Source organism: Ictidomys tridecemlineatus, chromosome 2 (assembly GCF_052094955.1).
Source record: "Ictidomys tridecemlineatus isolate mIctTri1 chromosome 2, mIctTri1.hap1, whole genome shotgun sequence".
Lineage (NCBI taxonomy): Eukaryota > Metazoa > Chordata > Mammalia > Rodentia > Sciuridae > Ictidomys > Ictidomys tridecemlineatus.
Window position 1 is genome coordinate 81,056,238 of NC_135478.1, and position 25,761 is coordinate 81,081,998.

Sequence of the window (25,761 nt, forward strand, 5' to 3'; positions counted from 1 at the left end):
GCTTCATTCCGGGAGGGCGTTCCCGCGGCCCGGCCCCCGCGCTGGTGTGGGTGGGGGGTGCGGCCGCGCCCTGGTCCCGGCCCGCACCAGGATTCGGGGTCTCTCTCATCCCGGGGGACCCGGGAGCCCGGCGGGAAGGGGGTCCCGGCGCCGCCGCCTCCGCGGGCGCCCGGGCGCGCAGGCGAGCGCGGGGCTTTATGCGCGCAGGGCGGCGGGGGGAGGAGCCGGCAGGTCGGCCCCCGGCGGGCCCTCCCCTCGGCCGTCCCCGCCCGCCCGCCCGAGCGGGGTCGGGGGAGGGGGCAGCATGGCCTGTCCGTCCGGCCCCCTTCGCCGCGCTCCTCATCTGCCCCGCGCCGAGCGCCGCCGCCGCCGCCGCCGCCGCCGCTCCGCTGCCCGCGCCGCCCGCGGCTTCCGATGGAGACTGACGCGCCCCAGCCCGGCCTCGCCTCCCCGGACTCGCCGCACGACCCCTGGTACGGCCCGGCCCAGCCCGGTCGGGCCTGCCCGGCCCGCGCCCGCCCCAGCCCCGCCAACATGGCCGATCCGGGTCGGGCCGGGCCTCCCCGGGGCCCGGGCCCGCGCCCCCTGCGCCCCGGCGCCAGGCGCTCACGCGGGCCCTTTGTGTCTCTCCTCCTCCCGCAGCAAGATGTTCATCGGGGGACTCAGTTGGCAGACTACGCAGGGTGAGCCAGCCCAGGAGCGCCTACCGGCCCCGCAGAGCACCCCGGACCCCCACGGCGCCCCAGACCCAGACACCCCAGCCCGGCCCTGCGCCCTGCTGACCCCAGGCGCCCTCGTGCCCTCTTTCGCGCCCCGCCCGGGGACCCCGAGAGCGCAGGGCTATCTGCTAGCGCGCACGGCCCAGCGGGTGATGGGGAGCATTTGAGGGGTTCAGGGGGCATCGGGGGCTGGGCCGGGCCCCCGGGACCCGCCGCCGGCAGCGCCAACTCCGCTCGCACCTGCGGCTCAAACTTTTGTGAGGCGGCTCCCGGAGCGGCGGGAACACGGCCGGAGCCGTCCCCCCTCCAGCCCAGCTTGGCCCTTGGCTTCCCGGGGCCCCGGTGGGCGCCACCAGGCTGCACGAGAGCCGGGCGAGGGCGGGAGGGGGTGCCGGCAATGGAGAGCGCGCCGGCAGCTTGGCACGGGGGCGACCGGGCTGCGCCGGGGTCAACGGGGGCAAAGGACGGGGGAGGGGGGAAGGGCGCGGGGCCCGGGTTGGTCCGAAGGCGGGTGTGTGGTTACAGAAGGGCTGCGCGAATACTTCGGCCAGTTCGGGGAGGTGAAGGAGTGTCTGGTGATGCGGGACCCCCTGACGAAGAGATCCAGGTGAGCCCCTCACCCCCTCCTCCTGCTCTCGGCTCACCCCCCTCCACCACTGCCACTCACTGCCTTGTAACCATCTGCCTCTCCCTCACTACGCCGCGCAGGGGTTTCGGCTTCGTCACTTTCATGGACCAGGCGGGGGTGGATAAAGTGCTGGCGCAATCGCGGCACGAGCTCGACTCCAAAACAGTGAGTGGCCCTCGGGGCTTCGGGGGTCCTTTGGGTGAGGGAGGCTGCCGGAGGAGAGGGTCAGGTCTCTCTCCAGGGAACGGTTGGACGAGGTCCTTGAGGAAAGTGGGAGTTTTCTGAGTAAGAGGTCTGCCATGCTCTGAAAGTTTGTCACTAGAGTTGGGGGCAGAGGGAGGAGAAAAATCCCAGGCCTGCGATGAGATGCTACACCTCCTCCCCCCCCCCCCATAGGTGAGGGAAGCAGTAGCCACCACCCCCTTCCTATAAGTACTAATCTCGATGCCTCAGAGCTTGGGGTGGGGCTGGGTCCCACCCCTAGCCCAAATTGGGTGAGTCAGGGCTGCAATGACCCACCCGGTGGCTTCTCTGAACTCTAACTAGTATTTGGCTCCGAGACACCCCCCTTCCCTTCCAGACCAATGGCAAAGCGTCACTGAGTCCCTCTCCCTCCCCTTTTCTCTCCTCCCCCGACTTTTGGTCAATGAGCTCCATGCTTTGTGTAGAAGACACGGACCTGCTTTGACCATGAAGGGGATTTATGAGGAGGGAGCTAGCTAGCTTGATTGGGGGGGGGGGGAGAAAGAAAGAAAGAAAGAAAAACCTTCTCAAGACTTGATCTTAGGAGGAACTGTTTGTTTGGCATTCAAACTCCTGGAACATTTTGCTGCTGTCCCACTGATCCCCAGTGTCTTGGACCCTGCAGGGGGCGCTGACGGAGGCCAGCTCAAGGGGAGAGGGAAAAGGAGAAAATCAGAGGAGGGCTTACTGGGTGATGGGGGTGTCTGTCTGCCAGGGGGCTGGGACAGTGTGATCTCCTCTCTCCACACTCCCCCACTCTCCCCCTGTCCCTAGGCCTCCCTGCTTGGGTCAGTCACTGGCTCCTGTTTACCTGCAACAATGGCTGGTTGTGCCCAAGAATTTGTTAAATTACCGCCTGTCCCCAGCTCCTGTTATCTCTGCCCAGTGGCTCCCACTCCTGCTCACAGTAATGAGCAAATGAGGCCAGGCCTCGACTTTGCCGGCTCTGAAAGGATCTTCTTGGCGCAGCCTGAGTGACCCAGGCTGGGAAAGGAGAGACAGTGGCCTATTGTTTTTGGTGATTATCTGCCATCAAGCTGCCTGTTCTCCTACCATCCCCTGTCCTCAGAATGCACTGGTGGCTTCTGCTGCACTCAGGAAGCTGAGATTTAGGGGCTGGGGCTGGGGCTGGGGGCTGGAGGAGTGGAAGATTGATAAGGGTGAAGAGAGAGAGACAGGGAGGAAGGATGGTGAGATGGGTATCCTTATGAGATTGGGACTCACCAAGGGCAAGGGCTTTGTCTGTGTTTGGCATCTCTGGGCCGGGGAAGGGGATGGGAGGGAGGTTTACTGTGGGGAGTCTATTTTGGGTTCTGACTTTCACCTTTTATTTACTTGTTGGGTTTTATTTATGTTGCCAGCTGTGAGTCAGAGTGGAGGTGGGGTGTGTCAGGGATTGGGTGTGTGTGGGTCTGGGGGAGTGGGTCTTGGGTACTGTCTCCCCATCAGGATCTGTGCAGGGGAACTTATGAAGGTGTGTGAGTGGCTAGGGAGAAATAGAAGGATGAAAATGCTACAGATGTATGAAATCCATGACACCAATGGGAAGCTTGGATTTTCCCTAGAGCCCAGTGGGCCTTTGCAAGAGAGAAGGCATTGCCTTAGTGTGTTCTGTGGAGGCTCCATCTCTGTGGGCAGATTCCAGTGGGAGAGCCTGCAGGATGCTGGTTCCTGGTCTGTGCTATTCAGGCAGAGGGAAGCCAGAGCCAGTTGCCTAGAATGAGGCTGAGTTTTGAAAGAAGGAACTTTGGGGAAAGATAGATCTTCTCTGAGATTGACTGCTGAACTTCTGCATGATGTCCACCCATGTAGGTGGCAAGAAACTCTAGCAAGACCTGGCCTCATAGGTCCTGCATCAGTCATAATGGCTCGCGCCCTGGTCTCTCGATGTTTGTCAGCATGGCTGGAGTATCCAGGAATACCCAGGTGCATCTTGATTTTTCCCTCTGTTCACAGCAGAGGGCAAAGGTGGCCTCCTAGTAATAGCACCTTTGTTTGTGCAATGAAGGGCAGTTCACAAAAGGCTGCTTTCACCCATGTTATCTCATTTGATTCCCTACAGCTGCCCCTGGGAAGTATGGGTGTGATTGTCCCCACTTTGCGGATGAAGGAACTGAGGCTCAGAAGGGCAAGCAAGTTACCAAGATCACAGGCTTTGGCAGCAGCCCAAAGTTTCTAAGTCCAAGTCCCATGCCCTTTCATGTCACCAAAGACTGCACTCTGCCTCACCCTGAGCCTGGCTGCATTATCAGGAGCTGTTTTCTTACAGCCTCTAAGAGGGCTGTTAGAGACTAGAGGTATTGGAGAAACAACTGAGTCTCTTCTTGGCAGTTATGAACTCTCATCTTGTAGACTTTTTCAGGCAAAGAGTATTTCTATTTGCTAGATTTCCAAAGTTAGAATCACATATCTTACCTTGACAGGTATCTGTGTGAAGTCAGGTTAGCAAGGAGGGCCCTCAATATACCTGATGCTTGAGGGAATAAGACTTGGTTTGCATTATTTTTGGTTCTTGTTGTGAGCTAGACACCACACCAAGTGCTTTGTATGCCTTATCTCAAAAAATCTGCAAATGACCCTTTGAGGTGGGTATTATTATTTGTCCATTTTGCAGGTGACCCTAAGGCTCTGAGAGGTTAAATAACATGCCCAAGGTCTTATAGTAGGGAAGCAGTGTGAGATTTGAACTCACGCTTAACAACTGTGCTTTCCTGCCTGAGACTCTGGTGGTTTCTGTCACCTCTGTGTCCTGAGATGAGAGAGGTTCTCACTGCTTAAGGCTGTAATGGTCACAATCTGAGGTGTGATAAGCAAGACCCTTTCTACCTTTCCCTTCTCTTCTAGATCGACCCCAAGGTGGCCTTTCCTCGGCGAGCACAGCCTAAGGTAGGTGTGTGTTGGTGGCTGGGAGGAGTGCTGTCACTGAGGGCAACTCTGGACAGGGATTTCCCCAGCATTCTATTTTGTGGCAGATGCTTCTAGAACCTCTGGAGTGTTTCAGGATAGGCGGAGGTGTGAAGAGGGGATTCTTGATGTCCTTATTCTGTGGAATGAAGACAGTATGCATCTTCCCATCTGCTCTGGAGAGGGGGCTGCATGTGTGGGAAAAAAGGGGAACTGCTCAGGGAATTCTTTGTCCCTATATTTGAAGTCAGTGCAGTTTGGACCCAAGTCTAATTCTGACCTCATAGGTCACAGCCTCCTTGCCCAGAACCTTGGCAGGTCAAACACAGGGAAGACTTGCCCTGCCTCTGAAGCTGAGCTAGAGTTGGGCCAGGGAGCATACCTCTGACCCTCTGCAAGTCACCTTCCAAGCTCTGGAATGAGGTGTGTTGGACTTGTAGAGGGGGAGGGAACCAGGAAGTCTGTCACCTGTTGTCTTTCCATTTAGATATCTTTCCCTGGTGTTTTGGTGCATACAGAAACTGGATTTCTGAGAAGTTGGGCACTAGAACACTTAAAACTTTTGGTGCAGGGCAGGAGCCTCAGATTTGAGTCTAGGCCTCCTGGCAACTGGCCAGTTCTTAATTCTTAAGTCTTCTCCTATAGAAGACAGGAGGAAAGGCTGACTTATACGGAGTCAGGACTGCTGAGTTTGTTGACTCAGCTTGTATCCTAGGACTGGGTACCTCTCCCAGAGATCTCGGTTTCCCCTTTTATCAGAAGTTGGTGGAAACCAGGATGCTTTATGACTCTAGCCCGTGAATTCCATCAAGGTTCCCAGAGCTCCTGCCAGGGTAGTGGGAGAGGAACTGTTTTAGGAGACAGGAAAGGGGCATCTCTGGAAAAGGTCCAGCAGAGGGCCTGAAAGCAATTATGGAGCAGGTATTCCAAGGAAGCCGCACCAGGGAGCACATGGTCGGAATTGGGTTAATTCCATTAAGCAGTTTGGTGACAGAAGGTGCTTTAGTGTTAGGATGGGGCTGGGAATTGCCGCGGATTAGCCATGCGCTCCTGGGGTAATTAGGACCATGTGTTCTTCCTAAAACAGGGCTGGGGCCACTGGGCTGCCAGAGGTTGAGCAGGGAAGAGGTTGATGAGGAAAATGTCGGAGTTAAGTTCAGGGAGACCCTGCGATGGCCTTGGCGGTCTCCCAGGAGGGCTGGTGGGGTTTTGGAGCTAGGCTGTGGGTCTGGGTCATTGACCCACTCCCTTTCCCTGTGTGAGTCCTTTGGGAAGGGATTTTTCCAGATACAGACCCCAGGGAGGGAGACACACTTAAGAAGTTAGGGTGTGACAGGCCTAGAGGTGGGGGTTAGGAGGAGCTTGGGGAGGCCTTCTGAGAGGCTGAGGCCACAGAGAGCTTGTCAGCTGGCAACCTGGCAGGGGGGCTGGAGCCCCTGCTGGTGGCGGTAGGCCACAGGCCTCAGATGCCCACTTTCTCCTTCCCTCCCCTAACAGATGGTGACTCGAACGAAGAAGATCTTTGTGGGGGGACTGTCAGTGAACACCACAGTGGAGGATGTGAAGCAATATTTTGAACAGTTCGGGAAGGTGGGTCTTACATGGGGGTGGGTGCTTGCTGGGGCTGAGAATGCTAAGAGAGTGGTGAGGAGCCAGTGGGGGTCAGGCAGGTCATCCCAATTCCTGTAGAAGGTGTAGGGGAAGTTGTGTCCTGCAGGTGAGGCCAGGTCAACTCAGCTTTCGGGCTCCTGGCCCATCTATGGGCTTCTGACTCTTGACATCCCCTGGGAGCGGAAGCCACACAGTAGCCGCCCTGTTGTTGCCCCTCCTTCTGTATTTTTCTCCTGCTTATCTTCTTTCTCCTGAGGGAGGCGGTGCTCCTGTAGCCAGTTCAATCCAGTCACTCCTTAGCCTCTTGGGAGTTTGCACCTGTCCAGGCCATGGGCGGTTGTCACCATCCCCCAACCCCTTCCTGGGGGATGATAAGGAGGCAATAAATATGACTCCCCGTTGCACTTGGTACCTTGCTGGCCCAGGTGGGAAGCTGGGAGCAGGAGCCGAGGGGCTACTAGATATTGGAGGAAACTGAAGAAAGCACCCCCAAATTCTGATCTGGCCCAGAGAACGTGTGCTCACTTCTGGGTCATATCAAGCTTTCCTTTCTGGGCCTAAGAAGAGGTAGGCTATGGGAAGATAGGCCGAGTGTGGCCATGTCAGACAATAGGGTGTCCCTAGGAAGGTGAACTTCAGGGTCCTATGGTGAGATGGAGAGAGGGACCCCAAGTCCCAGAGCTCGTGGCTTGAGACCCAGGTCCCTGGTATTTCTTTTAGGTGAGTGAGGGCGGCTAGAGGCTGGGTCTCCACTTTCCCAGCAAGGCATTTGGTTCCCAGCAGGCCCAGCTGGAGGTGGCTAGAGAAATAGGCTGTAAGCTTGTGTGGCTGGTTGGGGGGGGGGTGTCCCCTGGCCAGCGGATGCTGACGTGTGTGGGGGGGGGTGGGCAGAGGCCTCGGCTCAGGCACACCTCCTTGGGGACCTGGGTCCAGGAGGCTGGGCAGGCTGGGCCTGGGCCCCAGAGGGAAGGGCGCTCCTGGGAAGCAGCAGGCCCGGCTCGGCTTCGGCGGGGTGTCTTTGTGTCTGAGCGCCGAGCATTAGAGCTCGCACTAATCTGATCCAGCAGCTGTGATTGGAGGCCGCCTGCCCCCGGGGCCGGCGTTGCCATGGCAACCGGGCCCCAGGAGAAGCCGTCAGCGGCCGCGTCTTTTGTTCGGGCCTAAATCGGCGTTGGCATGTGAAACCGGCCCGGGGAGGCCAGGGGGAGCCGGAGAATAGGCTGCCAGGGAGCGAGGGGGACAGCCGGGAATGCCAAGGGCCCCGCGGCGGGGGGCCCCCCGCCCGGACCGAGGGGCCCGCCGCCGAGGGGGGAACAATGGTCAGCCGCCATGGCTGCCACTCAGGCTTAGCGGCCGCCGAACTTGGCGGCTCCCACTGGTCAGCAGGCCTCGGTCGCCTCCCCTCCCCCCGCCGTCCCCCCCTCCCCGCCCGAGCCCCCCTGCCCCCGGGTTCCCATGGAGACCAAAGCCTATTAAGGACACTGGGCTGGGAGCCTCCCTCCCCTCCGCTGGCCCCAGGAGGGGACACCGCTGGGGGTTACCCTGGACCCCCAGCCACTCTCCTTGCCCCTTGCCCCGGCCTCAACCCCAGTGCCCCATCGGAGGTCTGTCCCGCCAAGGCCCAGGTTGAAGGTTGTGGGGCACCAGGGAGGTTGGACTGGGAGGGTCATGGGGAAGAAGAAGGCCGGAAGGACTGTGGATTTGGCCTGAATCAGTCTCTGGATCAAGCAAGAACTCCAAGCTGTAGGATTAAGGAGGAAGGTGTGGCTGGTTCTTGGGTTCATTCACTCATCCATTCAAAAAAATAATTAATTGAGCACAAGTCAAGGTGCTCAGGAGAATGGTGATCATGGTCACAGATGACCCACTGTCCTGGTGGAACCTTCCAGCTAGGGTGTTGGGCTGCTGCTCCCTCTAGTTTTGCCACCTTCCCCCGTGTGACCGTGGGCAAGTTCCTCCATAATAAAGATAATAACAGCAGTTGTTATTTATTCCTCACTTACTGAATCCCAGGGGCTGTGAGTTAAGAGCTATGCGCACTATCTCGTTTAACTCTTTCCTATGCCCATTTCACAGATGAGGAACTAAAGTCATGGGGACATAAAGCCACTTGCCCAAGGTTACCGAATCAGCAAATCCAGGATCCAGGATTCCAGTTTGGGCCTGTCCTACTTAAAGCCTGTGCTTTGATCAAAACCCTTCTGTCTGGGTTTCTCTTTTCCATTGCTTAAGTGAGGGATGGGGAAGATGTGTAGAGCCTGAAATGTCTGTCCAGCTGATTTGGGATTGGGACCCAGAATTGGGGTGGCAGGGATAGTACTCTGCTGTAGGGTTCTGGGGATAGGAAGCTCCTTGGGAAGGAAGGTATCATTTCCTTCTGAGATTCTCCAGGAACCCCTCTGTCTCCTGGTTAAGCAGCCTTGAGACCTAGGGAGAGCTGGAGGAGCGCCTCCAAGGTTTGTACTTTCTACTTTAATGAGGCAGGGGAGGCCCCTGATAAGGCAGGTAGGGTCTGGAAGTAGAAGAAAGGAGGGGGCGAGACCCTGTGCCCTGTGCCCTGTGGCCTGAGGAAAGTTTTCCCTCACCCTGCAGATGGCAGACCATTTGTGCGAGGATCAGGGGCTGGAGTGGATGGGACTGGGGAGGATCAGAGGCAGCCCCTAGGGTGACTCAGTCCTAGGGAAGAGGGGACAACAGATCCAGGCACAGGGAAGAAGGTGGGACATCCTCTGGCTGGAGAAGCAAGGAGAGAGATGACTGGGGTTCTAGAAAGGGTAGCGAATGGAGACCCTCCCCCTTCTTCAGTCCTTTCCCATCCCCCAGACAGTGGGAGGCAAGCAGTCCAGGCACTGAACTCTACTTGCTTTAATTACAGCCTCTAGCTAAAGGAAACCTCAATTAGAGAAAAGATCTGTACCGGGAGAGGGGAGTCTAGTCTGCCTGTTGTCCTGTCCGCCTGGCCTTTTGCAAAAAAAAAAAAAAAAAAAAAAAGAAGAGGTTTTCTTAAAGCATCTCCTAATCTTGCTCCCATATTTTCTCCTCTAGTACAGCCCTGTGCCACCTCCTCCCTCCAGGACTTGCTGTGTAACCTTGGGCAGGCAACTTCCCCTCTCTGAGCCCATTTCTTGACACAATGGGGATTTCCCCCTCCAGGAAGTGTTAGGATGATGGTTAAAGTGCTGGGCACCTCTTTGGAACTCGATAAATGTAGGCTGATTGATCCATTGAGAATCTGGTGACTTAACTAGGGGGTTCTGTGGTGTCCAGTGGGGTCGCAGATGGAAAGTTATCCCTTGAACTGGGAACAGGCTTAAGGGAAAGCCTGGCAGGGGCAAGAGGGGAGTGGTTCGTGGGAGCCCCTGGTGTCTGGTGGGTCCTCCATGGCAGGCTGTGTTTTAGGTGGATGATGCCATGCTGATGTTCGACAAAACCACCAACCGGCACCGAGGTGAGTGTGCCCCTCCCCCTTCCCAGGCTGGGCCTGGGGCCTGTGGTCAGCCAAGGGGGCTACAGGTCACAGCTGCCCTTTCATCTCCTCTCCTGACATCCTATCCCTGAGGATCTGCATCCTCTCCCGGCCTGGCCTTACAGAGGGCTTTTGTCCCACTAGTTTCCTGTGCTAGAAAACTGGCTGAATTGGAATTGCAGACAGAGGACGGGCTTCCCACCAATGGCGCCCTCCACCCCCACCCCAGCCAGTGTCTGCCTCTGCCCAGGCTTACCTTGTTCCTGGTAACCAGAGCTTAGGCCAGGTTGCCCCAGGATCACGCTGACTCCAGAGCCCCAGGGAGTCTGCTGTGCCACTGCCCCTAACTCCTTTGGCCCTGAACCTGTGAGCATCTGGGCCACACTCTGTGATCGGCCTGGTTGTTTTTCTCTTAGGGGCCTTCTGAGAAATTCCACAGTAGCCCTAGGGCACGCTCAGGAGGAGACAGGGTAGTTTCTCCAGTTGATTCAGGGCTTTGGGCCTTTTAGTTTTTCTTGGGCCATGTGTGTGCAGCACGCATGCTCAGGCACGTGTGCATGCCTGAATATGTATGTATGTCTGGTATGTTGGGGCAATAGTACGTTATAGAGAGCCCATGGGTATCTTTGGGATGGGTGCCTAAGGGGGTGTATGTGTCTGTGTACAGAAGTATGTTCGGGCATGTGCACCTTTGTGTAAGTTTGTCTATGGATGTTATTTTTCCCCCTCTTTGGTAAGCATCTGAGGGAGAGAGAGAAGGCAAGTTAAGTGTACATGGTCCTCTGTATCTGTGCATTCTGTGTTTTTGGATTCAATCAACTGTGGATCAAAAATATTCAGAAAAAAAATTCTATCTGAACAAAGCCTGTTGCGGCTTTTTTTCCTTGCCATTATACCCTCAGCCGTGCGGTATAACAGCTCTGTGCATAGCATTCACGTTGAATCAGGAATCAGAAGTAATTTAGAAATGATTTAAAGTATAAGGGAGGCTGTACATAGGTTCTATGCAAATACTGGCCTTTTTTAAGGGACTTGAGCATAGCACGGATTTGGGGGCCTATGAGGCATCCTGGAACTAATCCCCCTCCGATTCTGGGGGACAATTACATTCTCTTGGCAGCTTTGCCATTTTCGAACTTGCTGTGTGACCTTGGGCAGGTTACTTTACCTCACTGAGCCTTGGTTTGCTCGTCTGTAATTTGGGACTTGATACCCTGTCTCAGCCGGTAGTTGAGAGAATCCTAGGCTGTGGGCAGAGCCTTTCATTAACTCTCAGACACTTGGCCACAGGAGGAGATGTGGTATGAGGATGGCCTGGGGCTGGGTTTTGACCTTGAGCCCTGGTTCTGACCCTGCCCTTGCCCCTTGTCCAACCTCTAGGGTTTGGGTTTGTCACATTCGAAAGCGAGGACATCGTGGAAAAAGTGTGTGAAATCCACTTCCATGAAATCAACAACAAAATGGTAAGCTGAGATTGGATGGAGAGAGAAGGAAGTGCAGAGAGAGCTTGGAGCTCCAGGCTGAGCCATCCAGGGAATCCTCAATGTTCCAGAGGTGGGGTGTGGGGGTGTGAGGAGGTGTTACAATGAGCAGGGCAGAGCTGGTCCTGTCACCTCTTGGAAATCTAGACGGGGAGGCAGTGTCACTGATTAACTGGGTTTCTCTCTGAGCCTCTGTTTCTTCATCTATAAAATGGGAGCCATAGCAGTACCTCCGTCATAGACTTGGTGCAAACGTTCAATGACTATGGCATGCAGAGCCTTTTATGCAGGGCCTTGCACAATGCGTGCTCCATAAATGGTAACTATGAAATTAATAATAAAAAGGCCTGCCGGGGACTCAGAGGGATGGCGACCCTAGCTGGAGAAAGAACTGACCATCAGGTCTTGTTGCAGGTGGAATGTAAGAAAGCTCAGCCAAAGGAGGTGATGTCGCCGACGGGCTCAGCCCGGGGCCGGTCTCGAGTCATGCCCTATGGAATGGACGCCTTCATGCTGGGAATCGGCATGCTGGGTACGAGCTAGGCCTGCACCTGCGGCTTCTTCCTACCCGGAACTACTCCTGGGACTTCCAGGGGCTGCGTGGGTGTTGCATCTCTTCTGTGGTCTGCCCTCCTGTCTGAGTCACTGGGCGGCAGTGGAGGCCAGGCATCTCGGTCAGGGCTGGCAGTCCTACCCAGGGTGGGATGGTTTGGTTGTGGAGTGCTGCCCTCTCGTGGTTAGCCAGAAGAATGGTCCAGCTGCTCTCTGTTGATTGGTCCTCTGTCCATCCATCCATCCATCTATTCAGTAAATAGGTGCGGAGCACCTGCATGGGCCAGGCAGCCTTCCAGGAATCCCAGCCTTGACTTTCCTCAGCTTTATGGTCTGTCAGGGCAGACAAGTGAGAAAGAAGACAAATAGATTTAGGGTGGAATGCAGGATGCCAAGGGAGCATTGGCATGGGGAACTTGACCAAGACTTGGAAAAAAAATGGAAAATAAGTACTGTTTACACTGATCCTGCAGGTTGAGTAGAAGCCAGTTATGGGAGGGCAGGAGCAAAGAGAATGGAAAAGTATTCCAGAGAAAACAGCACTTGGCTAAGGCCTCTTGGAAGGCAAAAGGAAGGCTGCCTCCTCTTATTCAAATTTAAAATGTTTTAGTTGTCAATGGACCTTTATTTTATTTATTTATATGTGGTGCTGAGAATTGAACCCAGTGCCTCAAACATGCTAGGCAAGCACTCTACCACTGAGCTGCAACCCCAGCCCCTATTTTATTTATTTTTAAGTGGTGCTAAGGATCAAATCCAGTGCCTCACAAGTGCTAGGCAAGTGCTTTACCACTGAGCTATAACTCCAGCCCCGAGATTTTAGAGGAAGGATACCAGGGGTTGAATTCAGGGCACTCAACCACTGAGCCCCATCCCCAGCCCTGTTTTGTATTTTATTTAGAGACAGGGTCTCACTGAGTTGTTTAGCTCCTTACTTTTTCTGATACTAGCTTTGAATTTTCAATCTTCCTGCCTCAACCTCCCAAGCCACTGAGATTACAGGTGTGCACCACTGCACCTGGCTCCAAGATATTTTTTTTTTTAATCACAGTATAATTGTTCATTTAAAAAATTTATTTCATTTAGCTTTTCAGGGTCAGGACCTGCCCTCATGGGGTTCCCCTTTTAGTGAGATAGAAGTAAGTGAATGTTTGGGGACTGTGAAAGGTCCAAGGGAGGCATCTAGACCCACATGGGAATAGGCGGGCTCCCTGAAGGGGGTGAAGGATGCCTTGAGCCTTGAAAGTTGAGCAGGTAGAAGTCACAGTTTGGGCCCAGGTAAATTTGGGTGGCAAATTTGAGAAAGCTCACCGTTTCCCTGTAAAGATGTATACACATAGGAAGAGGATTGATTGTTCAAGGGGGTCTTTATGCCTGCTATTGGGGAGGGATACACAGAGAGGTGCTCTGAGACTTCAGAAGCTGGGGGCCTAGCAGGGCTAGAGGGTCAGCATTGTGATCACAGGACAAGTGAGGACAAGAGCATCCTTCAAACAGGATATAATCTCTTTCTTTTTCTTTTATATTTTTTTAGTAGATAGACACAATACCTTTATTTTATTTATTTTTAAAAAATGTCTATTTTTTTAGTTGTAGTTGGACACAACATCTTTTATTTATTTTTATGTGGTGCTAAGAATCGAACCCAGTGTCTCACGTGTGCTAGGCGAGCGCTCTGCCACTGAGCCACAACCGCAGCCCAACACAATCTTCTTGAAGAAGTAGTTCCAAACTCTCCAAAGAGTGGCAAATAATAGAATAACATAAAAACATAAAAGAACATGTATCAGATTTGCCTGTTGATATTCGATCTCTTTGCTTTATCATTCTCATGCTGTGTGTATGCGTTTACACATATGTATATACATACCTATGGGATATTTCCCTAAATCATTTAAGGGTAAATCATGCATATGACCCATTTACCTTTTTCCTTAAGATTAGAGATAATCTTTCCTATAACCACAGTATGGTTGTCAGCTTCACAAATTTATATTGATGCAGTTATTTTCATTTAGCACTGGGATGTGGCTCTGTGGTAGAGCACTTGCCTAGTCTGTACAAGGTCCTGGGTTTTTCACTGAGGGGAAAAAATTTCATCTAATCTATCTTTTGTTTTTTAATATTATCAATAACACCCCTCGTACTGGGCATCGAACTTTGCAGCACTTTACCATTGAGCTACATCCACTCCTTTTTTATTTTTTTAATTTTTGCTGAGTTGCTAAGGGCCTCAAACTTGTGATCCTCCTGCCTCACACTCTCACTAAGATTACAGGTGTGTATCACCACACCCAGCCAATGATGATCTTTATAACATACTTACTTTTGTTCCCCAGAACAAAATCTGGACTAGAATCAGATTTTAAATTTAGTTGTCTTGTCTGTTTAGCCGCCTTTGATCTTATACTTTAAGAAATTTTTTTTTTTTTTTTTTTTTTTGGTATTGGGGATTGAGCTCAGGGGCACTAAACCACTGAGCCACATCCCCAGCCTTATTTTTGTATTTTTTAAAAACATTTATTTTTTAATTGTAGTTGGATACAATACCTTTAGTTTATTTGTTTTTATGTGGTGCTGAGGATCAAGCCCAGGGCCTCGCACGTGATAGGTGAGTGTTCTACCACTGAGCCACAGCCCTAGCCCCCTATTTTTGTATTTTATTTAGAGACAGAGTCTCCCTGAGTTACTTAAGGTCTCAATAAGTTGGACAGGCTGGCTTTTTTTTTTTAATATTTATTTTTTTAGGTGTAGATGGACACAATACAATGCCTTTATTTTTATGTGGTGCTGAGGATCGAACCTGGGTCCCGCCCGTGCTAGGTGAACACTCTATCGCTGAGCCACAATCCCAGCCCCAATCCCATCTCAGCCTCCTGAGCTTCTGGGATTACAGGCATGCACCACCCGCACCTGGCTTGAGTAATTCTTGATCTGATTTCACCTTCATTTAAAAAGAAAATGTCTAATAAGAGGTGAGACTGGTTAGGAGTATTGGAGCCAGTCACGTCTGAATTTGAATCCCAGCTGTACCATTATTACAAACTATAGGATCTTCCTTGATTTTCTTAACAGAAAACCAAGCCTTGAAGAAATCATGAGATAAGTTCAGACAGTGATCATCAGTGCTATGAAAGGGGGGAAAAAACAGGCTGGGGTTGTGGCTCAGAGTACAGGGCTTTGCACATGTGAGGCACTGGGTTCAATCTCCAGCGCCACATAAAAAAAAACTAGGGGCCGGGGCTGGGGCTCAGTGGTAGAGCACTTGCCTTGCCTGGTGAGGTACTGGGTTTGATCCTCAGCACCACACAAAAATAAGTAAATAAAGATATTGTATCCATCTACAACTAAAAAACTATTTTTAAAAAAAACTAAACAAACAATGAATGAGAGGAGAAAAAAACAGGATGACATGGTAGAGATTGTAACTGCTAGGAAAGGAGGACTCCTGTGGGAGGACCTCTTTGAGACTTGTCCAGTGAGGACTCAGTCATGCAGTCATCTGGGGAAGAGTGTTCCACACAGAGGCAACAGCCTATGCAAAGGCCCTGGTGTGCGCATGACCTTGGATTTAAGAAACAAGGAAACCAGTGTGACTTAAGCAAGGGAGTGGGAAGCAGAGTGTAGGACATGAGGACAGAGGGAAGCAGGAGCCAGAGCATGAAGGGCTTTGATAAGGGGTTTAGAATATTCTCGGCCAACAAATATTACCTCTCTGAGCCTCAGTTCCCTTGTCTACAAAATAAGGTTGTTTGGACATGGTGGTGCACACCTGTAATTCCAGCAACCCATGAGGCTGAGGCAGGAGAATTGCAAGTTCAAAGCCAAAATAAGCAACTTAGGGGGGCCCTAAACAACTTAGCAAGACCCTATCTCAACATAAAAAGGTCTTGGGATGTGGCTCAGTGGTTAAGTGTCCCTGAGTTCAATCCCCAGCACCAAATAAATAAATAAATAAATAAATAAATAAAATGAGGCTATTAATAGTACCAACTTGTTATGTACTATTTCCTTTTGAGGTTTAATGAGATCATTAAGTATACACTGCTTAGCACTAGACTTGGCATTCCAAAGGTACTTGGAAAGCAGGACTAAGGATTATTCATGATAAGGAGGTGGGGGAGGAGGAAGTGATTGGTTCAGATCCTTCCTGTCCTAGCAGGGTCTGAGCTGTGGCTAAGGCATCTGACGCTGCCCCTTTGTCCCATCAGGTTACCCAGGTTTCCAAGCCACAACCTATGCCAGTCGGAGTTATACAGGCCTTGCCCCTGGCTACACCTACCAGTTCCCCGGTAAGTCCTGCTTGGTGTCCCTCTATGGCCAGCATGTCCCCAGTTCCCAGGCAGTCTCACTCCTCAGGGTGGTGTCTGGGGTGCATGGCTGGGGGTCTGCCTGCTGGAGGCTTGGAAGGAAGGGCATGTCTGATGAAGGAAGGCCTTTCCCCTGACCTTTCCCCAAAAGCTGGGGACAAGGGCTCCCAGTGTGGCCCCTGCATGGTAATGTTCTCTCCCAGGCCCTTCTCTGCCTGCCTCCTACCTTCTGTCCTCCCCTCCCAACTCTGGGGTTGCCACTTCTACCAAAGAGGACACCAGATTGGCAGTAGGAGCACCCTCCCTAAGGGTCATTGTGAATTGCGCCTTCACGGACATATTACAATGACCAGGTGCTATGCTGAGCCCTTTCAAGGTCACACAAGCCCTCTTGAGACTCTAAATGCCAAGAAACAAAAGCATTATAATCACTTTCAACATAGACTAGACCTTAAAAAAGTATCAGGAAGCCCAACAAAGTTCTGGACTGTTCCATGATGAGTATTCAATGTGTTTTCTCTGAAATATTAAATATCAGTTTTTAAAAAAAAAATTTTGCTTTAGTTGTAGTTGGATACAAAATAATTTTATTTTTATGTGATGCTAAGGATCGAACCCAGCGCCCCACAAGTGCTAAACGAGCAGTCTACCACTGGGCCAAACCCCAACCCCCTAAACATCAAATTTTTACAAGGCAACTTACTTATTTATTATTTAGTTTTGCAGTGCTGGGGATGGAACCTGAGGCAAGTGGTCTACCACTGAGCTACACCCACAATCGGTTTTGGTCTTGTTTTTATCTGAAAGGTTCCTAAGCACTTGTATCCTCTGCCCCTTGGGTATTGTTTAACTAGGAATCCTTTATTTACATTATGTTGTCTAATCCTCCCAATAATTCCATGGGAGGGATGATTATACCCATTTTAGAGATGAGGAAACAGGTTTGGAAAGGAAATGTGACCTGCTTAGATGATAACTAGGAAGTGGCAGGGCTGGGAACTGGACCAAGCTGGAGTAGGACTTACTCTATAGCCACTGTTTTTCTTTAAGCTGCCTCTGAAGCTCTCTCCTCATTAAAAGTGAGAGAGAGGGGGAGAGAGAAGATTCTGGAAGGCGTCTTTGGTTCAATCCTAAGCCTTTTTTGTTCTTTTGGTGGTGCTGGGGATTGAACCCAGGGCCCGTGCATGCTAGGCAGCACTCTGCCTCTGGGTAGATGTCCCCAGCCCCAGTCCTAAGCCTTTAAAGGAATACCCAGAGTTGTAGGGGCAGCACTGCCTGTGCCTAGGGTTCAGGTGGCAACTCCGCCTGTTCTTTTGCTCTCTCTTCTTCTCCTCTTTGTGTCTCCTTCCCCTCCCTTCCCTTCTGGGGACTTTCTTTCCCCGTCCTCAGCTCTTGGGTCCTGTGCATGGCCTGTCCCCTCACCTAGTGTCCCTGTGGGTACATTTGTCCTCCCTGGGCCATGTCTGAGGGGCCTCCCATACTTCTTCCTAAGCTGTTTTACGTTTCATTTTAGAATTCCGTGTAGAGCGGACCCCTCTCCCGAGCGCCCCAGTCCTCCCCGAGCTTACAGGTCAGTCGCTCGGATTTCGTACATCTCCTAGGCCACATGGGGAGAAAGAGAAGGGCCCAGAGACCTCTGGGGAAAGCCAGCGGGACTCTTTTCTCCTGCCCACCAGTCCCCTGGCTGGGAGGACACAGCAGACAGTGCCTGGGCACTGGCCAGTCTGTGGAGCTACGTTGCCCTTAAGGGTGGGGTATAGGGCCAAGCCAAACAGATGGAGGCAACATCACTCATTCACCCATTTGGCAAATATTTACCCAGCACCTCCCGAGTGCCAGGCACCACAGAGGATCTGGGATCCAGCAGTGAATAGGCCAAGATCTCAAAAGCAGAGTGGGCCAGCGAGGAGGCCAGGGAATTCTGGGCGTGTTTGGTGGACAGGCCTACCTTCCCTGCGAGCCTGTCCTTGGCGGAAGGGGATGCAGACCCAGCCTTCTCCAATCTCATTTTTTTAGACAAGCCAGAAATCCAATTTTTGCTTTCATATGAATTTTTTGATCATTTTTAAGGATTGACAACAATTCCAAATTATCATTTGGAATGGCCAAATGAAACCCATCCAAGGGCCAAATCTGGCCCTCAGTCTGCCCATGTGAGATTGCTGGGAAAGTTGGATGGAGGTGCTTGGCCATCCGGGACCATTTCTCCAGCTGGAACCTTTATTCCAGCCAAGCAGCTCAGCTGCAGAGCTGGGGCGAGGCCGAGTTGGGGGGCTTTGTACACAGGATGGTGGGCTACAAGGGGTTTCTCTGTCCCATCTGCTTCTACCCCCACCCCACCCCTAGACTCTCCCCCAACCTGGCCGTGTGTGAGCATGGATGCTGCTTTAGATGAAACCTTCCTTCCAAGGGGTGCTCAGGGTTCCCCCAGAATGTGGGAGGGGGGAAGGGAAACATGGGGTGAAGGAAGGGGAGGGAGGAGAGCCCTGGTGGCAGAAGTCCCAGCGGCTCTACCATGAGCAGAGGGGTGTTGACAGCAATTGGGGAGGAGGGTAATTCCTTTTTAATCCAGTGAGAACTGTGCATTGAGGACCTACTATGTGCAGCATGCACTGCCAGGCCCTGGGGGCAGACAGGGACAGAACAGAGCCAGACCCTGCTCTCATAGAGCATGCCAGCTAGACAGGAAATGAAATGCCATATAAACAAGTAGTTGTTTACAGTTGTGATAAGCACTAGCTAGAGTTGGCTATTCTCTGACTTTGCTCTGTGGTGGCCAAAAACCAGACTTCAGCACCCAGCCCCTGACCCTATCCCTGCTCCTGTCCGTGCCCTTACAGACCAGATGTAAGCAGTGTCCTCTTAACTGAAATTTTGGCAGGGGAGGAAGTAAGTTCTGGGCTCAGCAATTCTTGGAGAGTCCAGGGTCTGAACTTTTCTCTTGCCTTGGAGAAAAGGGGACTTGGGTGTTTCCTTCGTGTATTCAGTACATATTTATAGTGCTGGTGCTAGGCTAGGCACGGGGACACTACAGTGAATAAATCAACAAGGCACTATTTTCTGGGTGCTGGTATTCTGGAGGTAAACGAGGGTAAGAAGTTCCCCAGGGAAGATAGAGCAGGAAGCTGTCCTGTGGGGTTAGGATTGGCCCCAGGGCTGCCTGAATGGAGGGTGACCTGAGAAGCTTCTCAAGAGGTGACTTGTGAGTGGGAAAGAGGGAGCTGTATGAAGGTGCTGGAAAGATCCCTCCAAGATGCAGGAACTACAGTCCTCCTTTTGAATCTCCCAATCCAGTGGCTTTGCCAAGGATTTGGGAGGGCCTTATCTAAGGTCCCTATCCCTAGGTCTGTCCATTTCAAGGCCAAAGTCACCCAAACAGCCCCAAGGGGCACTTTTTGGGGTGGGAGCATGGTGGCCTAAGGCTTGCCAAGTGCAAATCCCGAAAGACCATCCTCAGCATGGGGTGGAACTCCTTGGTGGCCACAAGGAGTGGAGATACCTCAGCCTCAGGGAGTTCCCTGCTCAAGCCAACAGGTTATCTAAGCAGAGGTCCCTTCTACTCCTTCAGCAGACAGTTATTAAATACCTGCTGTGTAGAGGGAAAGGTGGGAGGTGCCGGGGGTTGATAGATAACAAGGCAAGAGCCAGGTCCCTGTGCCTGGAGAGGGCTTGACTAAAAAGATGCTGAGAGCATTTGGGAGAAGGAGTGGTGATTTACGGGCGGGGTGGCCAGGGAGGCCCTGAAGGGTGCTCTTGGAAGAAGGGGATTGAGAAACACAGGACACACAGCAGAAGCAGCAGTGGCCCAGCTGTGGTCTCCACCGGAGTCTGTCCTCAGCCTGACTCCATGGCGAGTTCTGGAACCCTGATGTGCCAGAATCGGTCACACATTGGGGCTGTGAGACTGGCTTTCTGCACCTCTGCTCAGTTGGTCCCTGGCTGGAAAGAGGGACATAGCTTTCTGGCCACCTCTGGGCTACATGACCTGAGTTGTGCCAAGGTGCTCAGGAGAAGGGGCATCTGTACTGAGGACACAGAGCAGCCCAGGGGCCACCCTCTGGGAGTCGTGGGTTGCTTCAATGTATCCTTTGAGTCTGGGCAGCTTGCTGGGAAGCTTTCCTCTCTCCTACCTTTATTCTACCCATCAAGTCAGGGCATGGATGGTGGCCCAAAGTGGCTCTTGGTGCGTTGGCCCTGGGGATGCATTGAGATGGGGTCAGGAGGGAGAGCCTCTGCCAGAAGTTGGAGGCCTCCTTCATCCACCTGCCCCACTCTGGCCGCACTGAGACGCTCGAACCTTCTCTTGCAGCCATTCCTCTCACTGCTTATGGACCAATGGCAGCGGCAGCAGCAGCAGCGGCTGTGGTTCGAGGGACAGGTGAGGCCTTCCAGGGTCGGGGTGTAGGGGGCAGAGAATTCTAGTGGGGAGATGAGGTGGCCATCGCTATACCTTGACAAAGGCACCAATTTATTCACTCAAGTGTTAACTGGGTACCTACCCTGTACCGGGTGTTGTGCCCACATCAGTGAGCCAGGATGGACACTCACAGGCCTTCTGCCATGTGGGGCTTCCAGGCTACTGGGGACAAGGATGTGATTCCAGAGGATGTTTCTGCTGCTCGGGGGAGGGGCGGGGGAGGGGGAATCAGGTGCCAGAGCAGCTCCCAGCCGGGGCTTCTGAGGAAGGCCAGGGAAGAGGCAAAGGGCCTCTTGACTTGAGATTTGGAGACAAAGAGGAGGAAAAGTGTTTTTGGCCCGGGGAAGAGCACTGCAAAGGCTTGGAGGCTAGTTGCATGGGTAGTGCAGGAGTGGGGACAGGGGACAGTGGAACTTCAAGCAGCAGAATGACAGAGGTCAGATTTAGAAAATGTACTGGGCAGGGTGGGGACAGGTTTGAAGGGGCTGAAGGAGGAGGCTGCAGAGTGAGCAAACAGGAAGCGATGGAGGTTGGGGTGGTGATAAATGAGTGTAGAGAGATCTCCATGGGGTAGACCCATAGGACTGCTGGGATGTAGGGGTCAAGGTCAGGGTGGAGGAGGTTTGGTGGGGTGCCATGGGGCAGCAGTGGGCACCAGGGCTATCACTATCTTCTTTCTGGGTTGCCAGGCTCTCACCCTTGGACGATGGCTCCCCCTCCAGGTTCAACTCCCAGCCGCACAGGGGGCTTCCTGGGGACCACCAGCCCTGGCCCCATGGCTGAGCTCTATGGGGCGGCCAACCAGGACTCGGGGGTCAGCAGTTACATCAGTGCCGCCAGCCCCGCCCCCAGCACCGGCTTTGGCCACAGTCTTGGGGTGAGTGGTCAGGCCTGGCGGCCTCCACCTCCCTTTACCCTGCGAGACCCCAAAGTAAGGGAGGGAGAGGTGTTTGTCTTCTCTGGAAAAAGGTCAGGTGAGACATGATGGATGGGGAAAGAAAGTGTCACTAATGGGGAACAGTGGAAATTAACATTGGCGTAGTAGGCATTTAATCGTCACCTCTGCGTGTCAGCATTTGGTGGGCTCTGAGATGGGCCAGTGGATTCATACCCTCTCTTCTCGTAATGAGATCCGAGTCTAGCTCAGGCGTACCCTAGTATTAACCAGGGTGCTGGTGATATGTAAATTCCCAGGCCTGCCTTGGAGTCTCTTTGAACCAGTCTATGGTAGGGTAGAAAAAGATTTGTGCCTTACCTTGGGCTTCTGGTGAGAGAGGAAAGGAGTCCCTAAACGTTCTGTACTTTCTGCAGGATTCTAGGAGTCTAATTCTTTTCTTTTCAGGGTCCCTTGATTGCCACAGCCTTCACCAATGGGTACCACTGAAGCAGGGGACAGGTGGCAGGAGGTGAGAAGGTGGGAACAGGTATGGGATAAGGGTGGCACCAGGCATCTGATCCTGGATGATCCCATCTGGGACACAGATTCCCTTCCCTGTCATCACAGAACCATAGTATACTAGGGAAGACAGTCCTTTATTTTAGCAGTGATGAGTGAACATAGGAAAAGCTGCTCAGCCGGGCATGTTAGTGTACTCCTGTAATCCTAGCAACTCTGGAGGCTGAGGCAAGAGGATTGCAAATTGGAGGCCAGCCTGGGCGACTTAGCAAGACACTATCTCAAATAAAAGGGACTGGGGATGTAGCTCAGTGGTAGAGTGTCCCTGAGTTCAGTTCCCAGTACAACAAAAACAAAACAAAAATCCCAAACTGCAAAAATAACTATAATGCCTCTCAAAAGGAAAATGATTAGATAAATTAGTGTACCTACAGTGGGGTATTACACAGCTATAAAATAGGACACCCCTGGTACATGAGACTGGTGCAATCACCAGTGTCTGTCAGGATGGTGGAGCACCCTGTGAATTGGTGATATTTCATTCTTTACCTCACTTGTTCAAATATTTATTAAGCACTATTCTGGGACAGAGAGATGAGCAAGTGAGATGAGATCCTCTCTCATCCCAGACAAACGTGGAACAAACGAATGAGAGAATCCTAAATAGTGTATAGGGGATTATTTTAGGGTTCAGAGGTATCCCTGAGAAGGTGACATCTGAATAAATCCAGCCACTCCAAATCTGGGAGACAGTGCCCTCTGGACAAAACTCTTCTGGAAGGGGACCAGAGAGGGTGTATGTGTTCTGGGGACTGCCCCCTACCCCCACAGGCCTCTATAACCTGCCATTATCTTCCCAGCGCCCCAGCCTGAAGCTGACAGAGGACCATGAGTGAGCCAGCGAGGGGGTGGGGACACCTCAGCCGCAGCCGCCGCCCCCTCCCCCTGCAGCGACTCGGATGCTACTGCCTGCCCCCCACTCCCTGGGCCCCCCGGCCCCTGCCCTGCTGCCCCCCCACATCCGTCTGGCTCCCCTACTAACCTCCCCTTCTGCCCTTGCCCCCTCCCCACCTGCCTCTCTCCCTGCCCGCTTTTATTTATTTTGGATTAGCCGGTTGTCCCCTACCCCTGTGGACGCCCCCTCTCGGTCTGCCCCCTCCTCCCCGCCACCCCTATAGGACACGCCCCCAGAAAGGCTTTTTGTATTTGTGCATAGCTAGAGTGAGGGCGGGGGGCCTGCTACAGGCCTAGCCCCTACCCTTGTTTTTTATTCTGATTTTTCCCTCCTTTATTTGTTCCTTTTTTTTTCTTTCTTTTTTTCTTTTTTCTTTTTTTTTTTTTTTTTTAAGAAACCGTTTTTAAACTATTTCTAGGTTTGTGAATGTGAAGCCCCAGGCCGCAGGGGGCAAGGGGCCAGGTGCCCCCCACCAGCTGAGAACAAAGTGTCTATGTGGGTGTGGCCCCTGGCCCGCCTCCCTCCAGCCCTGGAGAGGAGGGCAGGGCTGCGGGTAGGCCAGGCCGAGCCCCTGGAACATCCCGTCCTGTATCATATGTAAATACTGTGAGGTGAAGCCCCCCACCCCTCTCTAAGCCCCCTTGGGGGTGAGGGCATTGCCTGGACCCCACAGGGCGAAGGTCTCCCCCACCCCTCCTCTGTCCCCTCAGACACCGTTACTGTAAGCTTGCAGGCCTCGGCCTGGCCGCAGCAGGCCCACTCTCTCAGGCCCTCAGGGTCAAGGCCTTGGGCCTGCTCACCCCGAAAACCCAGTGTGGGGGCGAGGGAAGAGAAGGGCTTGCCCCAGAGCCACTGCTGGAAAGGAATTAGCTCTCCAAAGGTCTCCCCTGTCCCCTGCCTAGGTTGGACCTTTACTTCTGCTCTGAGCCCCCACTCCACTGAGTGGAAACCGGGGGGCACTTGGGTAAGGAACAGACGCCAGGGGAAAGCAAAGGGCTTCTCAGGGAACCCCCAATTCTCTCACTGAAGTTTCCCACTAGGATGGTCCTGTGGCCAGAGGCCCTTGGCAGCCCCTTACCCCAGAGCCCCCTTCAAAGGAAAAAGAGGCTCAGGGTATGATTATGAAGGGAGACCTAGCTGGCGTGGCAGGGCTGATGCCCACCCACTGTCCCCCTTCTGTGTCCCTCTCCCCCAGGCCTGAGGCTGGGGGCCTCAGCTCCCTGCCCCATCAGAGCCCCCACCCCATCCAGCCAGCCTTTGGAGAGTTAATTGCCCGTGTGAGGTGCTTAACCTATTAGCCCTGAGAACACAAAGCAATAATCTTTGTTACTGAGATGCGCGGCTGTTTGTTTGGTTTTTTTCTTTTCTCTTTTTTTTTTTTTTTTAAATGTTTCCTAATAAAAGAGAAGCTGCATTTTATTGGTTTTTATTTTTTATTTTCTACACATTTGAGCTGAGTCCAGAGAAACTCAGCTTCTCCCTTCTTCTCATCCCTTGACCTTCCCACCCCACTGGGCCCAACCATGGGCTCAGGGCCCTGGAATTCCGTTTTCTGAATTGTTTGGGGAATTTTTTTTTTTTTTTTTTTTAAAGATGTTACATGGTGTTTTGAAGCCAGCAAGTTACCACCCTCCGGTGTCTCTTTTCTCCACATCTGTAACTTCTTTTCCAGGTTTTATTTTCAGTTTTAAATTCCTAATAAATTATTTGAAAACGGTGCTGAGCTTGTGAGCATTTTTGTCTGTGTGTTCAGGTCACAGTGCCCCAGGATACCTCATTTTTCTGTACAGAGGTGGCAGAACTCCATCCTCTTAGGGTCCCTGATGGGTCCAAGAACTGAATTGACTTTACGTGTATTAAAAGAAGAAAAGTATACTCATTTATTTAATGTAAGTTTTACATAGTGTGGACATCTTCATAAAAAAAAAAAAAAAGAAAAGAAAACTCTGCAGAGAAACCCTTCAACAAAATTCAGCACGCGTTCATGATAAAAACACTGAAGAAACTAGGGATAGAAGGAAAATACTTCAGCATCATAAAGGCTATCTATGAAAAACCCAAAGCCAAACTCATTGTAAACAGGGAAAACTGACAGCATTTCCTTTAAAGTCTGGAACAAGACAAGGATGTCCATTCTCACTACTCCTACAATAGAGTATTAAAAATTCTAGCTAGAACAATTAGGAATGAGAAGGAAATAAAAGATAAAAATAGGAAAGGAAGGGGCTGGGGTGGTGGCTCAGTGGTAAAGCGCTTGCCTAGCATGTGTGAGACACTGGGTTCAATTATCAGTACCGCATGTAAGTAAATATAAATAAAGGTCCATTGACAACTAAAAAAGATATTTAAAAAAAAAATTAGGAAAAGAAGGCTGGACATGGTAGCGCGTGCCTGTAATCCCAGTGGCTTGGGAGGCTGAGTTCATGAGTTGGATCATGAGTTCAAACCAGCCTCAGCAACTTATTGAGGAACTAAGCAACTCAGCAAGACCCTGTCTCTAAATAAAATACATACAAAAAGGGCTGGGGGGCTGGGGATGTGGCTCAGTGGTTAAGTGTTCCTGGGTTCTATCTCTGGTATCAAAAAAGAAAAAACAAAGGAAGATGTCAAATTATCACTGTTTGCAAATGATATGACCCTCTACTAAGAAGATCCAAAAAGCTCCACCAAAAGACTGCTAGAGCTAATAAATTCAGCAAAGAAGTAGGTTACAAAATCAACATTCAAAAATCCACAGCTTTTCTATGTACCAACAATGAATCTGCTGAGACAGTAATCTGGAAAACAATCCTATTCACAATACCTTAAGACAAAACAAACAAACAAAAAAAAACCTAGGAATAAATCTAACCAAGGAGGCAAAAGATCTCTACAATAAAAACTATATAGAACATTAAAAAGAAACTAAAGATGTTAGAAAATGGAAAGACGGCCCATGTTCATAGATAGGCAGAATTAATATTGTTAAAATGGCCATACTACCAAAAGCAATATATAGATTCAAGGCAATTCTCATAAAAATACCAATGACATTCTTCACAGAACTCGGAAAAAAAAAAGAAGTCCTAAAATTCATTTG

At 51.9% G+C, this 25,761-nt stretch overlaps 1 protein-coding gene across 13 annotated transcripts; it reads left to right on the forward strand.

Annotated features, from left to right (window-relative positions):
• The first annotated feature begins 313 nt into the window (after positions 1–313).
• Msi1 (musashi RNA binding protein 1) lies at positions 314–24,400 on the forward strand. 13 transcript variants are annotated; one of them, XM_078039002.1, is made up of 16 exons: positions 314–473; positions 643–683; positions 1,245–1,326; positions 1,428–1,512; positions 3,403–3,516; positions 4,435–4,476; positions 5,992–6,084; positions 9,505–9,553; positions 10,952–11,034; positions 11,467–11,584; positions 15,816–15,896; positions 17,428–17,484; positions 20,224–20,292; positions 21,054–21,208; positions 21,674–21,737; positions 22,588–24,400. In XM_078039002.1, exons 1-15 carry the CDS (start codon positions 415–417, stop codon positions 21,713–21,715), a joined length of 1,170 nt encoding a protein of 389 aa, XP_077895128.1. In that variant the 5' UTR covers positions 314–414; the 3' UTR covers positions 21,716–21,737; positions 22,588–24,400. The 13 variants fall into 13 exon arrangements, with proteins under 13 accessions (XP_077895128.1, XP_077895127.1, XP_077895126.1 ...); XM_078039001.1 differs by having other exon boundaries at positions 316–473; positions 21,021–21,208; positions 21,674–21,745; XM_078039000.1 differs by having other exon boundaries at positions 318–473; positions 21,021–21,208.
• The last annotated feature ends 1,361 nt before the right edge of the window (positions 24,401–25,761 follow it).